General features: G+C 34.3%; 1 protein-coding gene across 4 annotated transcripts in view; it reads right to left on the reverse strand.

Annotated features, from left to right (window-relative positions):
* TBCK (TBC1 domain containing kinase) overlaps positions 1–16,913 on the reverse strand; it is a 232,024-nt gene that overhangs the window by 123,016 nt on the left and 92,095 nt on the right. For all 4 annotated transcript variants that reach the window (XM_060012853.1, XM_060012854.1, XM_060012856.1 and 1 more), the window contains one exon: positions 8,252–8,337. In XM_060012853.1, the coding sequence (XP_059868836.1) occupies positions 8,252–8,337 (86 nt within the window). The remainder of the gene's footprint in view (positions 1–8,251; positions 8,338–16,913) is intronic.

The raw sequence follows: 16,913 nt of genomic DNA on the forward strand, positions 1-16,913 counted from the left end.
AAATCTACAAACAATAAATGCTGGAGAGCGTGTGGACAAAAGGGAACACTCTTACACTGTTGGTGGCAATGTAAATTGATACAGCCACTATGGAGAACAGTATGGAGGTTCCTTAAAAAACTACAAATAGAACTACCATATGACCCATCAATCCCACTACTGGGCATATATCCTGAGAAAACCATAATTCAAAAAGAGTCATGTAACACAATGTTCATTGCAGCTCTATTTACAATAGCCAGGACATGGAAGCAACCTAAATGTCCATCAACAGATGAATAGATAAAGAAGATGTGGCACATATACACAATGGAATATTACTCAGCCATAAAAAGAAACGAAATTTAGTTATCTGTATTGAGGTAGATGGACCCAGAGTTTGTCATACAGAGTGACGTAAGTCAGAAAGAGAAAAACAAATACCGTATACTAACACATATATATGGAATCTTAAAAACAAACAAAAAAATGGTCATGAAGAATCTAGGGGCAAGATGGGAAAAAAGACACAGACCTACTAGAGAATGGACTTGAGCATATGGGGAGGGGGAGGGGTAAGCTGGGACAAAGTGAGAGAGTGGCAGGGACATATATACACTACTAAACTTAAAATAGATAGCTAGTGGGAAGCAGCAGCATAGCACGGGGAGATCAGCTCAGTGCTTTGTGACCACCTAGAGGGGTGGGATAGGGAGGGTGGGGGGGAGACGCAAGAGGGAGGAGATATGGGGATATATGTATATGCATAGCTGATTCACTTTGTTATACAGCAGAAACTAACACACCGTTGTAAAGCAATTATACTCCAATAAAGATGTTTAAAAAAAAATCTGTTGCTTAGTGTAAAAGAAAAAAAAAAGATTGTCTTGAGAAAAAAGCACTTGGGCAATCATTTCAGCTATGAGTGAATGTAGGTGTTTTTTTCAAGAAATGCCATTTTTTACTTGTAAGAATGACATAAAAACAATAATTTTTTTCAGGCTTGGATATTTGGCAGATATTTCTCAAAAATGAAGTGAACCTTTCACTTCAAGAAACAACAATAGCTGTCAGGTGAAGATTAGAATTTTGGAAAACTTGAATCTGCCACTGTTAGCTTGGCAGCTTCTCAATACTTAATGACTTTTTGGATGAGATCAGTGGTGATATTAACGAATGTGATTTTTTTGATATTGTATAATAAAATGTCTCATAGTTGAAAGATCTGCATAGTTCAGTGCACCAGTATTTTCTAAATGACCAATGCACAACATTACAAAATCATGTACGGGTAAAAGAGCCATTCACAGTGCAAGATAGATTGATGGACTTGAAAATAAAAGAATCTGAAAAGTTCATTGATATAGTTTTAGATTGTACATTGCAATTAAGCTTTAAGAAACTACCACTGTCTGAAAAGGTCCTTTGCCATTACATGCCCATGTAGGGCCACCAGAGTTTCTTCATGTACTTCAACTAAAACAAGGTATTGCAACCAGATTGAATTTAGAAGCAGGTATGAGAATCTAACTTTCCTCTATAAGTAGAAATTGCAAAAATATAAAACAATACCACTCCTCCATTATTTTTTGTTTGTTTTGGAAAACAATTATTTTTCAGAAAAATGTTATTTTGTTAACATGCAATGGTTTCGTTATTGTCATTTTTAAATGAATAACTACATAATTTTTTAAATGTCTCAGTAAATACTAAGAGATATAAACCCACATAAAAACTCTGGGATATCTGATAATTTTTAAAAACGTGAATGGGTCCTAAGACCGATCAAAAAGTTTGAGAACTGCTGCATCATACCATACATCCTTTTTTTTTTAAAAAAAAATTGAAGTATAGAGCTTCCCTGGTGACGCTATGGTTGAGAGTCCGCCTGCCGATGCAGGGGACATGGGTTCATGCCCCGGTCCGGGAAGATCCCACATGCCGCGGAGTGGCTGGGCCCGTAAGCCATGGCCGCTGAGCCTGCGCGTCCAGAGCCTGTGCTCCGCAATGGGAGAGTACACAACAGTGAGAGGCCCGCGTACCGCAAAAAAAAAAAAAAAAAAAAAAAAATTGAAGTATAGATGATTTACAACATTGTGTTAGTTTTAGATGTACAGGACAGTGATTCAGGTTTGTCTTCTGTAGAGTACATTCCATTATAGGTTATTATAAGATATTGGGTGTAATCCCCTGTGCTATGCAGTAAATTCTGTTGCTTATCTATTTTATGTATAGTAGTTTGTTTCTGTTAATTCCATACCCTTAATTTGTCCCTCCCCTGCTCCCTCTCTCCTTTGGCAACCATAAATTTGTTTTCTATGTCTGCGAGTCTATTTCTGTTCTGCATATAGATTCATTTATATTATTTTTTAGATCCCACATATAAGTTGTATCATATAGTATTTGTCTTTGTCTGACTTATTTCACTAAGCATATACTTCCTTTTACTTGTCTCTCAACCAGTATAAGGATACATTAGATTGAAAACAGAGTGAGGATTTACTAAAGAGGGAAACTTGCTGGATACTTAACTTGTATGTATGTGTTCTTAGCAAGAAGATACCTGGCCTATGGAATTAATAAGTCTTTGGCTTCTGAGATATGAGTCCTTTCTGAAAGGTAATTAAGTTTTATCATAAGAAAGAGAGCTCAGTAAGCCTTTTGTATTTAAGGGCTTTCAAGAACCCAAGGTCAGTAGAATGGGGTTAGGACTAAAGTCAGGGAAAACAGCAATAGCAAGACAAAGGACATATCCTGGCACTCCACAGATGGATTAGAACAGGTTAGTGGGGACTCTTGTTATGGGAGACTCTAAACAGGGTGCAACTTCCTAATTTACCCTGTAACCATACTTGATAAAAATCTAAAAAGCTCATTGTCACTAATCTCCTCTTTAGATTAAAACCTAAAATTTCTTTATGTAACAATAACAACATGAAGGCCAGGAATGAATGAAGGAACAAATGAACAAACAAAACAAACAAATACATAAATATTTCTGAGAAATCCTTTCACATTTTTGGTTAGTACAAACTCAGCTCAATATAAAATTTGAAAATGACAGTGATAAACTTTTAGGGAGGGAGAAAATCGGTAGTAGTATAAGCATCCATTAAGACTGTAGTTAAATGACAACGGTTTTGCCAGCATACTTGCTTACGACTGAATTTGTTAGCTTTATCTTTAGCAGACAGTTAGGTTCAAGAGGCACATATAGTACTGAGATATAGCCCTTATCATTTCTCTTACTGGCCACCGGACAACTGTTCATAATTTGCAGGTTGAATGTTATTTATAGCATTTCAGAAAAATAGTTTCCTTAAGAATGAAGAAACATACTTTCCTGTTCTCATTTCAAAGGCCTGGTATGTTTTCAGAAGCAGAACATACACCAAGACAGAAATGATCAAAATCACTCTGGCCCCAATTTTGCCAAATACACATTATTCACCCTATTTATATGTAAATCACATAACTACCATGATATATATAATCTAAGCATCACATCAGTGTACAACATTCCTAACTATTCAAGCTTCAGCAGTACTCAGTTTTCAAAGTTCTGTGACCCACGGCAAATGGAAAGGAGCCAGAAATCACAATCTTTCCTGCAATAGGAGTCTGCATTTTAATGATGGAAGATTAATGAGGGCTTACTTTGATAGGATTAGTTATTGAGCAGGAAACTCAGTTTGGGATCTCATTACCAAAGTGTCCACATTTGCCCTTGATGAATCCTAGCCTGTATTGTTGGAGGTACAGAAAGTCACCTAAGCAATCATCTTTTTTTTTTTTTTTAACATCTTTATTGGAGTATAATTGCTTTACAATGGTGTGTTAGTTTCTGCTGTATAACATAAGCAATCATCTTAAAGGTAGAACACTGAAGGCAATAATTCGGGAAAAAAAAAAGAAAGCAAGACTGCACATACAAACTAATGACATGTAACTAAAAATAAGTGATTATTAATAGAATAAGAAAAATGTTAGAAAAATTCTCCATTTCATCATACCTCTCCCACCACTATTCATTGTCAATAATCTCTACGTTAAAAACATCAAATCTTTTTGTTAAATTAAATTTAAAAATAGTCTCAACATTTTCATGTTATCTCCAAACTTGAGAAACAGCCCAACAAAACACACACAAAAAAATCAAGATTTCAAAAAACTAAAAACAGGGCTTCCCTGGTGGCGCAGTGGTTGGGAGTCTGCCTGCTGATGCAGGGGACACGGGTTCATGCCCCGGTCCGGGAAGATCCCACATGCCGCGGAGCGGCTGGGCCCGTGAGCCATGGCCGCTGAGCCTGCGCTCCGCAGCGTGAGAGGCCACAACAGTGAGAGGCCCACGTACCACAAAAACAACAACAACAACAACAAAAACCCCAAAAAATAATCTTCCTATTAACACTTTAACTGTGTTAAATATCTCTCCTTTTGCCCTTTCTCCGTGACAAAAGAATAGTCAGAGAAAAGGGAATTTCCTCCAGGTTAAGATATATTCTCTTTCCCCTAACTTCTCTTTTGTTAACTCTAGGACTCTCAATAGTGATAGACGTGTTCCCTAGAGGATGTTTGGAAATACATGTAGAGACATTTTTCAGAAATAACGTGTAGGTGTTTTATTGTCACAATGATTAGGGGATTATTATAGACAATCAGTGGCTGGGGGCCAGGAATGCTCAGTATTTGCCACATACTGGACATTCTCAACCCACAAGGAACTGTCCCCCACCCCATGCGACTTATGAATGTCTCATAAAACTAATCACACTATATATATGAATCAATATTACTTTCGCATTACTAGTATTGAAGCTTTTACAAGAAGTTATACAAAAATACCCCAGTAATTATAGGAGAGGGTCATAATGGAGAGGGAAGCTAAATAGAATAAAGATATTATATCAAAATTATTGAATTATTAAATAATTAACTCACCTTATATAGCAGCACATTTAACAAACACTAAAGTACCCTCCACTCAGATTTAACAAACATTAACTAACATTTTGTCACAAATGCTTTGAAAAACTTTTAAAGCAAAATAGTACATTATAGATTCCAATATAATGGAAAGCCCCTTTCTACCATTCCTCAATTCTAATTCTCTCTTCTTTAAATATTATGTTTTGTACTTTCTATAACTTCTGTAAGAATTCCTTCCTAGATGGAAATTATAAATCTGACATTCCATATGTATGTCTTCTAGGCAAGCTAGAACTTATTTTTATGTATGGTGTGAGGTTGGCTTTGATTCCCACCTCCCTCCATACAGTTACGCAATTGCATCAGGGCCATTTACTGAATAATCTTTTCAAATTGACTTATGGAGCCATTTCTGTCATATACCAAATTCCATACCTGGATGGGTTTATTTTGTGCTTTCTGTTTCACTAGTTTATATTAATATCACTGCATTAGTTTTCTTTTGGTTAATATTTGCCTCATATTTTTTAAATCTCCTTTTTGACCAATATCCTTAAATTTTTACATTTGTCTCTTATAAACAGTATACAGATGGATTTTTTAAAATATCTAATAATTTCCTTTATTAGGTAATCAGGTTACCCTCTTTCTGTGTTTTCTCTATGTTTTTAAAGGGGTGGATGACTTTCCTTTGTTCCACACTCCCCCATTCCATTTAAAAGTTATACATTTTCTTTCTATTCTTTTAGTGAGTACCATTCAAATTTTAATATGCATTCCTGTACTTCTACATTTCTTGTGAGCAGAGATGCTAACTGCCCTTTGTTCTGCAGTATAGTCTCAATGATGTTTGTACAAAAATAGCCGTGGTAAACAGAGATAGAGTCTCTTTTTGCAGCAACAGACAGGTTTTCTTATAGCCTCAGAAGAAAACGATAGCCTCTCTCTCTCTCTCTCTCTCTCTCTCTTTCTCTCTCCAGAGTAAATGAAGATATGTTCAATATCCATTAAAAAAAAAAATCAAGTTCCCTAAACTCGGAGTTCCTCTCCTATAACACAATCCACTGCATTATGCAGGTATCATTTGGACCCTCTGTGTCGTCTCTATGGGATTTGGAAGCAAGGGAAATCAAGACAAATATGCTAATGCTCATGCTGCTTGCTGTGCTGTGAGTGAGAAAGTCCTTTGTCTCTGACACAGGAGTCTTGGATTTTCTGCCAATATCCATGAAACAGTAACAGGCTCATTTATTAGCTTTTGAGTACGGTAAAATCAAATCCCAGATCTGAAAGGATGCCTGACTGGATGTCTAAATATAAAGAGCATATTTACTTTCCCCTCAAATGATACAAAATCATTAGAACACTTTTAAGTTGAAATCCCACTGACTCTTACCTTTCATGTTATTGTTATCTAGAATTTTACTTCCATCATGCTATTAGCCTTTCCCCAATTGATTTTACGTATAAATATTTAATAGTCATTGTTTAATTAGATTGCAAACTTGTGAGGATTAGAGGAGTGCTTAAAGAGGGTTAGAGCAGTGCTTAGTGCACAGTAAGCGCTTAATATATGTCCACATTATTTTTTAACAATGTTTTTTGCTTGCCTCTTCTCATATACCGTACACTTTCAAAGTTTAATTTTTCTGATTAAGCAAAGATAAGTTATTTTTCCATATGTGATTTTTTAATACTATGTTCATGAATATGTCTAAGGATTTTATCAGACTATCTTTATAATTCCATACATATTTTTCTACATAAATGATTCTTCTCAATCTAAAACTCTGACTAAAGCAGTGTAGTTTTCTGTTTAGTCACCGAGCACAATTAGGTGCTTTCAAGGGAATTTTTAAAAAAGAATTATCCTTTTTTTTAAGTCTATATCATAGTAGTTTTTCCCTCAGAAACCTAAAACAATTACCAACTCGGCAATCAGTTCCTTTATAATTTCTTCAACTCTAGCCATAAGATTTAATCTAGTATTGTCTTATGCCATATCTCACATTTATAATGTGAAGCAGGAAAGGTAGGGTTATGTAAAAATGAATACTTAATATGATAATATATATACTGGTTAAATTTTTACAAAGTTTTCTATCTCTATACATAATTATAGGGTTTGATCTTATTTTATTTGTTTTATAATATGTATATATATTTTTTGGAGCCCTCATTGAGCAAGCCATGTACTCAAATGAAAGGTATTTCTCCACAGGCCTAGAAGCAAATACCACTGTATATATGAAGGATGGCTACTTTAGGCCTGACAATGACATCACAGAATTACAGTGCAACACAAAGAGCAATGAACTAGAATTAGTACACCTACGTTTTAGCCTCTGTTCTCCCACTGGAAGATGAACCAGACTAGGGGCAGAGGGCTGTCAAATGACATAAGTTAAAGTTTTATGTTCTGAGACTATTTAGTTTTGTTACCTTCTCAAACAATAAATTTCTTATCTACTAATGCTGAAATTACTTGCTTCATACACCTTACAGATTTGTCTTGAGAATCAAATGAAATGTTTGTGAAAGTATTTTTAAACTTTTTAAACTTCAAAGCACCCTGCAAGTATTTATACTGTAAGTGTTACTGTTAACACTTTAAATGCATTAGTATAGTGTTAATATAAACATTTTTCACCCCTAGTCTTACCATCAACATATGGGTTTCTGGATATAAGCCTTAAGAGGAAAGGTATGATCAGGAAACAAAGAAGGTTAAGATAGAATAAGGAGATTGCTATCTCAAAAAGGTTCTTTTTTGTTTTGTTTTGTTTCACAAAGTCCTGTGATACTTTTAAAAGAGGTTTGAGTCCGTGTCACATACTACATGTGAGTAATAGGCTAAGCTATACCTTGGCTAACCTTTGACAGTCAACTCTGACTTTTGGTTTCATAAGGAACCCAAGAAGCTAATGAAGTAAGCCAAAATCTGGCAAAGTTTCCAAGGTAATGTATCAAGCAAAACACAGAAGCAGCTACTTAAGAATTTACTAAGTTCAAATTTCCTACTTCTTCAAAAACAGGCCTGAATATCAAAAAATCCAAGTGAAAACTGCTAACATCACAGTTTAATACAACACTCACACTACTGGGTTTTTAAAAATAATTTGATAGTATCAAGAAAAATAAGATACTTCCCCTTTACTTAAAGTGAGAATATGGAAGGTAACCACACAAACTTTATAACAAAAGACTATAATTAGTAGCAGGAACTTGTTTAGATACATGGACTTCTTAGGACAACAAAACTTTAAAAACAGTACTTTGTTGTGCTGCCGATTTCTGCTTTATTTTTTTTTACCTCATTTCTATTAATGCAACAAGTACTTACATCTGGAATAAATCCAATTTCATTGAGATGATTGCTTAGCTCTGGATCATGGAATGCAATCATCTGAGAGAATACAGTCAGATACTCTGAAATGACAATAAAGTTTAAGACAATCATTTTTTTTTCACATAGTACTTCAAATAAAGACATTAAATCCACATAAATTAGTTTTATTTACATTTTGAATGAGATTTGGTTTCTCCATGAAGAGAACATACTTTATTAATTTTGTTTTGTTACTACTTCAAACATGGCTAATTATTAAAAAAACAAAGCTTTTCATTAAAAGCTATGCCACAACTTATTTTCTACCTTCAGAGCTGTCACTTCATTTCCTGAATCACAAATTATTCACATGATGAATGATTTTTTCCTATTAAATTCAACAAAATCATTTTGTCTAGTGATATTAAATCTGTCTTGCATTTATTAATTGTTCAGAAAGTGTAACAGATACTTAAATAAGGAACAACACAGTCACAAATAGAATAATTACACCTCAAATTTGTTTACATATACAGATATATGCATTTGTTCCAGTAAAGTGAAGACCCAGGATAGATCCTAAGGCCCAGGGAACTTCTGGGTTTAATTAACTTTTCTTTAACTTCTTTTTTTCTCCTTCCAATTAGCAATGGTATATTTATAGTACTAATTTACCTAGAAGCCAGAGGTATGCAACATCAACAATCATAAGCATTCAACTTTACGCTGATGAAAGCATATAGTTATTAACTTTAAAAAGCACACTTCATTTTAAACTAGAAAATCATGCCTCAGGCAATTGTCCACAGCTATGCTCCAGTTTATTAAATATCTTTCTTATCTGAGCCTGATAAAAGATAATTACTATGTAGGATTACATGGCTAATTAAGGATCTACTGAAGAAACCTAAACCACCATGAAAACATATTCCTTGTATCCTGCCAAACACTTATGGTGGGATTTATACATGTGTTATAACTGCATACATACATATATACACACACACATACACATATAAATACACACAAATATATATGTGTATATATATATAAAATACACACATAAATATGTGTATACACTTATTTTGTATATTATTGTATACCATATATGTAAATATAAATTATAAGGCTGGCAAAAGTTTTGGTTGCTCAGGATAAGCTCTGGAATGAGATACAGTATGGTTTGTTACATTCAGAAAAATTTCTTTAAGGGAGAGATATGACAGAACTGATGATATCAGCACTATGTCAAATTTCAAGTTATTTCAAAAATGAATTTAAAAGTTCCTTAGAGCAAATAAAAAAAAACTGAAATGAATATGTCCTTTGATTTATAAACCAACCTGAGAGAATTTAAGAGGAGCTACAGAAAAACAGACTGGTAGTCAAAATAAAACAAAAGATCCCATGGATATTACTGCTGACTCTTTTAAAATATTCATAAAATACTCTAATTGTGATTTATAATAATGAAGATTTGCATCTAGAGCTATAATAACCCCCAAAACAGTATTTTCTAACTGATAGGTGACCTATGTAAGGGTAAATGTTATTCTTAAAAAAAAACCAAGGTATTTATGAAATTTCCTCTTAAACTTCAAGTGAGGTTTAATGTTGTACTTTGGCACACAATCATGTCTTATATAAATTTCTGTTTTACTGAAACTTTATACTTTTTAATTTTTTGCAATGAGATATTAAATGAAAATAGTCTTTTTCCCTTCTAATGCCACCATATTAAAAATTCTTATTCCTCTCCTATAGAATAGGTTTTTTTAAATTTATCATATACTTTTAAATGACAATTCTCAAAGAATTCAGTGTAAGGATTTTATACGACACTATCATATTTCTGTGCAGCTGTTTATAAATAAGATATCTACTCGTTTTCAAAAAATTTTTCATAAAAGAGATACAGAGATGACATTTTATTAAGTCCCACACATGGATATCCTTATTTTTTCCTTTTCGACCAGTCTTTCTGCTTTCATTCTCTTAGCAGGGGTAAGGAGAAGATGAAGGATAATGGGCAACAGATTTAAAGCAAAAGGTGTCCTCTGCTCACAAACCAAAAATGGCATTCTCAATTCCGTAACTATTTGTAATTTTCCATCAGGCTGCTAGTTTATTCTGAAGATGGAACTATAGATAAATATGCAGAGTCATAAATCTCTTGTCAACTAAAATGTGCCCAAACTAAATCATTTGGTGACATTAGACTCACAGCACTCAAAAGAAGTCAAAGTTATTTTACTGCAAATGAACCCAAATTAGATTATTTTCCATTATGAAGTTTGCCAGCTATAAAATTTGGCTTACTGTCTAAAGCCACAAGAATAAGCACCAACCTTTATGTCTAAATGGGAAGAGGGGGTTTCAAAAGAAGAGAAAGGAAAGAGAAAGGTAATTTTTAGGGCTATATTTGTGAATCATTTTATGTTTTGCTCACATACCTTGCTCTAGTAAAAAAAAATCTACAAGCAGCTTACTTAATAGATCTTGGAATATTTCTAGTAATGGTAGAACATTTTCTGTCTCAGGAAATATCTCCTTAGTCACATGATGCAAGACATTTTTGAAAATGCTCAATGTATTTCCTACTACCTTTCAATATCCTATCATTAAAGTCATCCATGACAAAGATGTGCATTAAACTGGAAATATGCAATGTACTGTTTTTCCAAATATATAACCCTTAGAGTGAGGTTGCATACTCTCCTTCTCTTTTTGCTACTGTTGGATGAGAAAGGAGATTTATATTATATTCCCATTTGACAACTGGACTTCAGACTTTGATGCCTGTCTTCCTTTCTCCCCCTAAAATACTTATTGAATGTCTATGTGTAGTGGGACCATACATCCTAGTTTACCTGGAAGAGTCCCAGTTGCCAACGGTAGACTCAGTGTCTGGTGCATTTAGTGCCCCTTCAACCCTCAAAAATATCACTAGTTAGTTATATATTCATCCTAGCTATGTGTGGCACTACATTAAATGCTAGGGACATTACAGTGAAGAAGATAGTTCCCTTGCCTTCAAAGGATTTATAAACATATACAAGTAAACAAAAAATTGGAGAAGTTTTCCCAATTTTATTTCCCAAGTTTATATGGTACGTCCCTCTATCTTTCCCTTTCTGACTTCCACATCTTCTAACGGTTCAAGTGTAACTATGCCTTGGTTTTATAAACAGTGTAACAATATGCTGAATGTTGCGGTGAAATTCCAGTGGCCGTTTTGGTGAACACACACATAGCACAGTGACTTCAAACAACAGTTTAAATGTTTTATAGGCCAGTTTTCTGGGTTGTTTCTTTCTTAAGTGCAAGATGACATTAAGGTATAGTTGCATTTTCCATGAAGGATTAGTTTCCATCCTTAATAACTAAGTGGCTGCCTCTCCTCACCGGCCTGAACCTGCCTTTTTTTCTCTTCAATACCTTAAAGTATGTCTGTCTTGCAAGTTATAACCCTGTTTTCCAATATCACTGAAACTCTAATCAATCTATCCCTTTCAAATCCCTCCATTTTCTTCAATCCAACTGGCACTCTAAGGTTCTGAATCTAAGAGTAATTTTAATAATCATAGATAATCTTAGGGGGACAACCCTGAATTGTTTAATCAGTATATTATTTTTTAAAGTTCCTATGTGTTGGTACTTTATCAACTTGATGGTAAATTTGCTGGGGACAATTTGATAGTGCCAAAAATGATTATGAATATTCATTTCCGCAAGTAATTAAATTTATTATCTTCTTAAAAATGTCTGCAGGTAATAAGTTAATAGAACCATGATTAAAAAACAAAATAGAACAGGACATCTTGACTAAATAGATAATTTTTCTCTCTTCTGTAAGAGGCAAAGCATTGAGTCTTATAAGCATATAAATACTCTATTTTATGAAAAACTTTAAAGAAGTTTAAAGTTCTATTAGAGTATAATTATAAAAACACATTTTGGGACTTCCCTGGTGGCGCAGTGGTTAAGAATCCACCTGCCAATGCAGGGGACATGGGTTCGAGCCCTGGTCCAGGAAGATCCCACATGCCGTGGAGCAACTAAGCCCATGTACCACAACTAGTGAGCCTGCACTCTAGAGCCCGTGAGCCACAACTACTGAGCCCGCATGCCACAACTACTGAAGCCCAAGCGCCTAGAGCCCGTGCTCTGCAACAAGAGAAGTCACCGCAATGAGAAGCCTGCACACCGCATCGAAGAGTAGCCCCTGCTTGCCTCAACTAGAGAAAGCCTGCGGGCAGCAACAAAGACCAACACACCCAAAAACAAATAATAAATAAATTTATAAAAAATAAAAACATATAAAAACACATGTTTTCAAAGAAGATTTAATGTTGCTATTGAATATAGAAACTTTTCATCTCAGTAGAGACAATTAAACGACTAAATGAATACGCAGTATTACAATTAGCTGTTGAATTGATTGGTTTCATATGACACAGGAGTTTTCCAAAACTATGGGAAACAAAGTGTGTACGTGATATTTATGCTAATCAAAATCAATGTTATTTTGAAGTTTAATGCTTAAAACACCATAAAACACAGGGGGACGGGAGGACAAGCAAAGAGGGAAACCAAGAAAATGAAAACTGAGTATTTCTAATTCCAAGCCTAAAATACACATTTTGAAGAATAAATCATTGCTCTTTCATAAACTTTGGCAACCAATAATCACTGTACTGTTTCAGCTCATTCTTTAGCTCTCCATCCCTCTTTCTCTGGCTCCATGGACCAGATTTGACTACTGGCTGTTTTATCAATCCATTTTGCACTTTTTTTTACCTCAGTTCTTTTCCTTGTCCTCTGTCTTCAGAATGTCTTTCTCCCTTTCACCAAGCAAATTCCTACTCAAATTTCAAGTTCGTCAATAAGTATTCTGTCTCTTAAGAAACCTTTCCAGACATGCCGTTCCTTTCCTTTGCCACCAAAAACAAAGTTAAAAAATCAAAATAACCTCACCCCATTTCTTCCTCTGCACTAATATAGTAACATGTATACTTATTTCATTGACTTATAATTAGTTATTTTCACATTTATTTCCTATATTTGGCTATGAAATCCCTTGGAAAAAGACTGAATATTAAAGTACATTACTGGTTAATCAATCAAACTAAATATGAGTCTTTTTGGCCTTTCTGACCAATCTCTCCAAATTTGTGCTGTGTACACTGTGGTTTCTCTTGTATTTCCATATATGAAACAGATATGGTCTTGCTTATTTGTATAATAAGCCTTTTCAAAGTGTATTAAAGAAGTTCATAGTTAAAAAGTATGAAAACTCCTCTTTTTCAACATATATCTAGTTGAAATATGAAACAATTTGTGGAAAAATGAAACTTTTTAGAGGTTAAAAATAGGAATCTCTACAGAACCAATATAGAAGTTAATGTAATGGAAGCTATCTAATATGGCCCTGTAAGAGCTGGCCATCTAGTGAGGCACCATCCAGCCATCTCATAAATAACATAACCAACTCATTTTATAAGTCCTATTTTAACTGTTTTTCTGAGAATTCTCCAAATATCTTCATCTTTCTTAAAGCACAGGAATCTAGCTAAGCACTATGCTTGTAGAGGCCTGACAAATTTGGAAAAAGATTATTTCCAGGCTTTCACATATGAAAGTTCAGTTAACACTACAGGTTCCAAAGGAAAAAAAAAAAAAGTTAAGACCATTTTATTTATTGTGATCTATATTAAAGGCAATGATTCCATGAGACAAAAAGGGTGCATATATTTTTCCTTTTAAATGTATCTTTTATACATTAGAACTGTGGCTATATATCATATAGCATGCTATTACTCTTTATTTCAAAGTAATTTAAGGTGAGACATAGAAAGTGGATTCTGGTAAGATATGCTTAGGAGTGTTTTGCTCAAATGTTTTATTATAGTCAAAATTATTTGAAAAGCACATTTAATACATTACAGACATTTCACTGTAAACATGATCCTTGTAAAAGTTATATGGAATATTTTATAATGTGGTATATATTATAAATAAACACTATAAACTGTATTATTGAGAAAAATACAAATAAGCCCTATGGCATTTTTTTAAAAAACCAAACTTGAGTTTAAAATTTTGACTGTTCTTTCTATAAAAATTGAAGAATACATTTAATAAAAAGATAACAGTATTATTCTAAAAATTATCTTGCTAAAAATGTCCTTTTTATGTATTATGAGTCTTAAAATTTCTAGTGACATTTCATTGACTCCATACATTTAACCTACAAACTAAAAATACTAACTCTGAATCACAACAACTGAGAAGAGAATTTGATTTATTCAACTCTTACGGAGAAAATAAAAGTGCTGTTTAATCCCTTTTTTTTAATTTTTAAATTTAATTTTATTTTTTTAATGCAGCAGGTTATTAGTCATCAATTTTACACACATCAATGTATACATGTCAATCCCAATCGCCCAAGTCATCACACCACCACCACCACCACCCCCATGGCTTTCAACCCTTGGTGTCCATACGTTTGTTCTCTACATCTGTGTCTCAATTTCTGCCCTGTAAACCGGTTCATCTGTACCATTTTTCTAGGTTCCACATAAATGTGTTAATATACGATATTGGCTTTTCTCTTTCTGACTTACGTAACTCTGTGAGTTGCTAGATCCATCCATGTCTCAACAAGTGACTCAATTTCGCTCCGTTTAATGGCTGAGTAATATTCCATTGTATATATGTACCACCTCTTCTTTATCCATTCGTCTGTCGATGGGCATTTAGGTTGCTTCCATGACCTGGCTTTGTAAATAGTGCTGCACTGAACGATGGGGTGCATATGTCTATTTGAATTATGGTTTTCTCTGGGTATATGCCCAGTAGTGGGATTGCTGGATCATATGGTAATTCTATTTTTAGTTTTTTAAGGAACCTCCATGCTGTTCTCCATAGTGGCTGTATCAATTTACATTCCCACCAACAGTGCAAGAGGGTTCCCTTTTCTCCACACCCTCTCCAGCATTCGTTGTTTGTAGATTTTCTGATGATGCCCATTCTAACTGGTGTGAGGTGATACCTTGTTGTAGTTTTGATTTGCATTTCTCTAATAATTAGGGATGTTGAGCAGCTTTTCATGTACTTCTTGGCTCTCTGTATGTCTTCTTTATAGAAATGCCTATTTAGGTCTTCTGCCCATGTTTGGATTGGGCTGTTTATTTCTTTAATATTGAGCTGCAAGAGCTGTTTATATATTTTGGAGATTAATCCTTTGTCCATTGATTTGTTGGCAAATATTTTCTCCCATTCGGTGGGTTGTCTTTTCATCTTGTTTATTCGTTTCCTTTGCTGTGCAAAAGCTTTGAAGTGTCATTAGGTCCCATTTGTTTATTTATTTATTTTTTTCCATTACTCTAGGAGGTGGATCAAAAAAGATATTGCTGTGATTCATGTCAAAGAGCGTTCTTCCTATGTTTTCATGTAAGAGTTTTATAGTGTCCAGGCTTACATTTAGGTCTCAAATCCATTCTGAGTTTACTTTTGTGTATGGTGTTAGGGAGTGTTCTAATTTCATTCTTTTACATGTCGTTGTCCAGTTTTCCCAGCATCACTTATTGAAGAGACTGTCTTTTCTCCATTGTATACCCTTGCCTCCTTTCTCATAGATTAGTTGACCATAGGTGTGTGGGTTTATCTCTGGGCTTTCTATCTTGTTCCATTGATCTATGTTTCTGTTTTTGTGCCAGTACCATATTGTCTTGATTACTGTAGCTTTGCAGGATAGTCTGAAGTCAGGGAGTCTGATCCCGCCAGCTCTGTTTTTTTCCCTCAAGACTGATTTGGCTATTCGGGGTCTTTTGTGTCTCCATACAAATTTTAAGACTTTTTGTTCTAGTTCCGTAAAAAATGCCACTGGTAATTTGATAGGGATTGCATTGAATCTGTAGACTGCTTTGGGTAGTAGAGTCATTTTCACAATATTGATTCTTCCAATCCAAGAACACGGTATATCTCTCCATCTGTTGGTATCATCTTTAATTTCTTTCATCAGTGTCTTATAGTTTTCTCCATACAGGTCTTTTGTCCCCCTAGGTAGGTTTATTCCTAGGTATTTTATTCTTTTTGTTGCAATGGTAAATGGGAGTGTTTCCTTAATTCCTCATTCAGATATTTCATCATTAGTGTATAGGAATGCAAGGGATTTCTGTGCATTAATTTTGTATCCTGCAACTTTACCAAATTCATTGATCAGCTCTAGTAGTTTTCTGGTGGCATCCTTAGGATTCTCTATGTATGGTATCATGTCATCTGCAAACAGTGACAGTTTTACTTCTTCTCTTCCAGTTTGTATTACTTTTATTTCTTTTTCTTCTCTGATTGCCGTGGATAGTACTTCCAAGACTATGTTGAATAATAGTGGTGAGAGTGGACATCCTTGTCTTGTTCCTGATCTTAGAGGAAATGCTTTCAGTTTTTCACCATTGGGAATGATGTTTGCTGTGGGTTTGTCACATATGGCCTTTATTATGTTGAGGTAGGGTCCCTCTATGCCCACTTTCTGGAGAGTTTTTATGATAAATCGGTGTTGAATTCTGTCAAAAGCTTTCTCTGCATCTATTGATATGATCATATGGTTTTAATACTTCAGTTTGTTAATATGGTGTATCACACTGATTGATTTGCATATATCGAAGAATCCTTG

The sequence above is a fragment of the Delphinus delphis genome, chromosome 5 (genome assembly GCF_949987515.2).
Source record: "Delphinus delphis chromosome 5, mDelDel1.2, whole genome shotgun sequence".
Classification (NCBI taxonomy): Eukaryota; Metazoa; Chordata; class Mammalia; order Artiodactyla; family Delphinidae; genus Delphinus; species Delphinus delphis.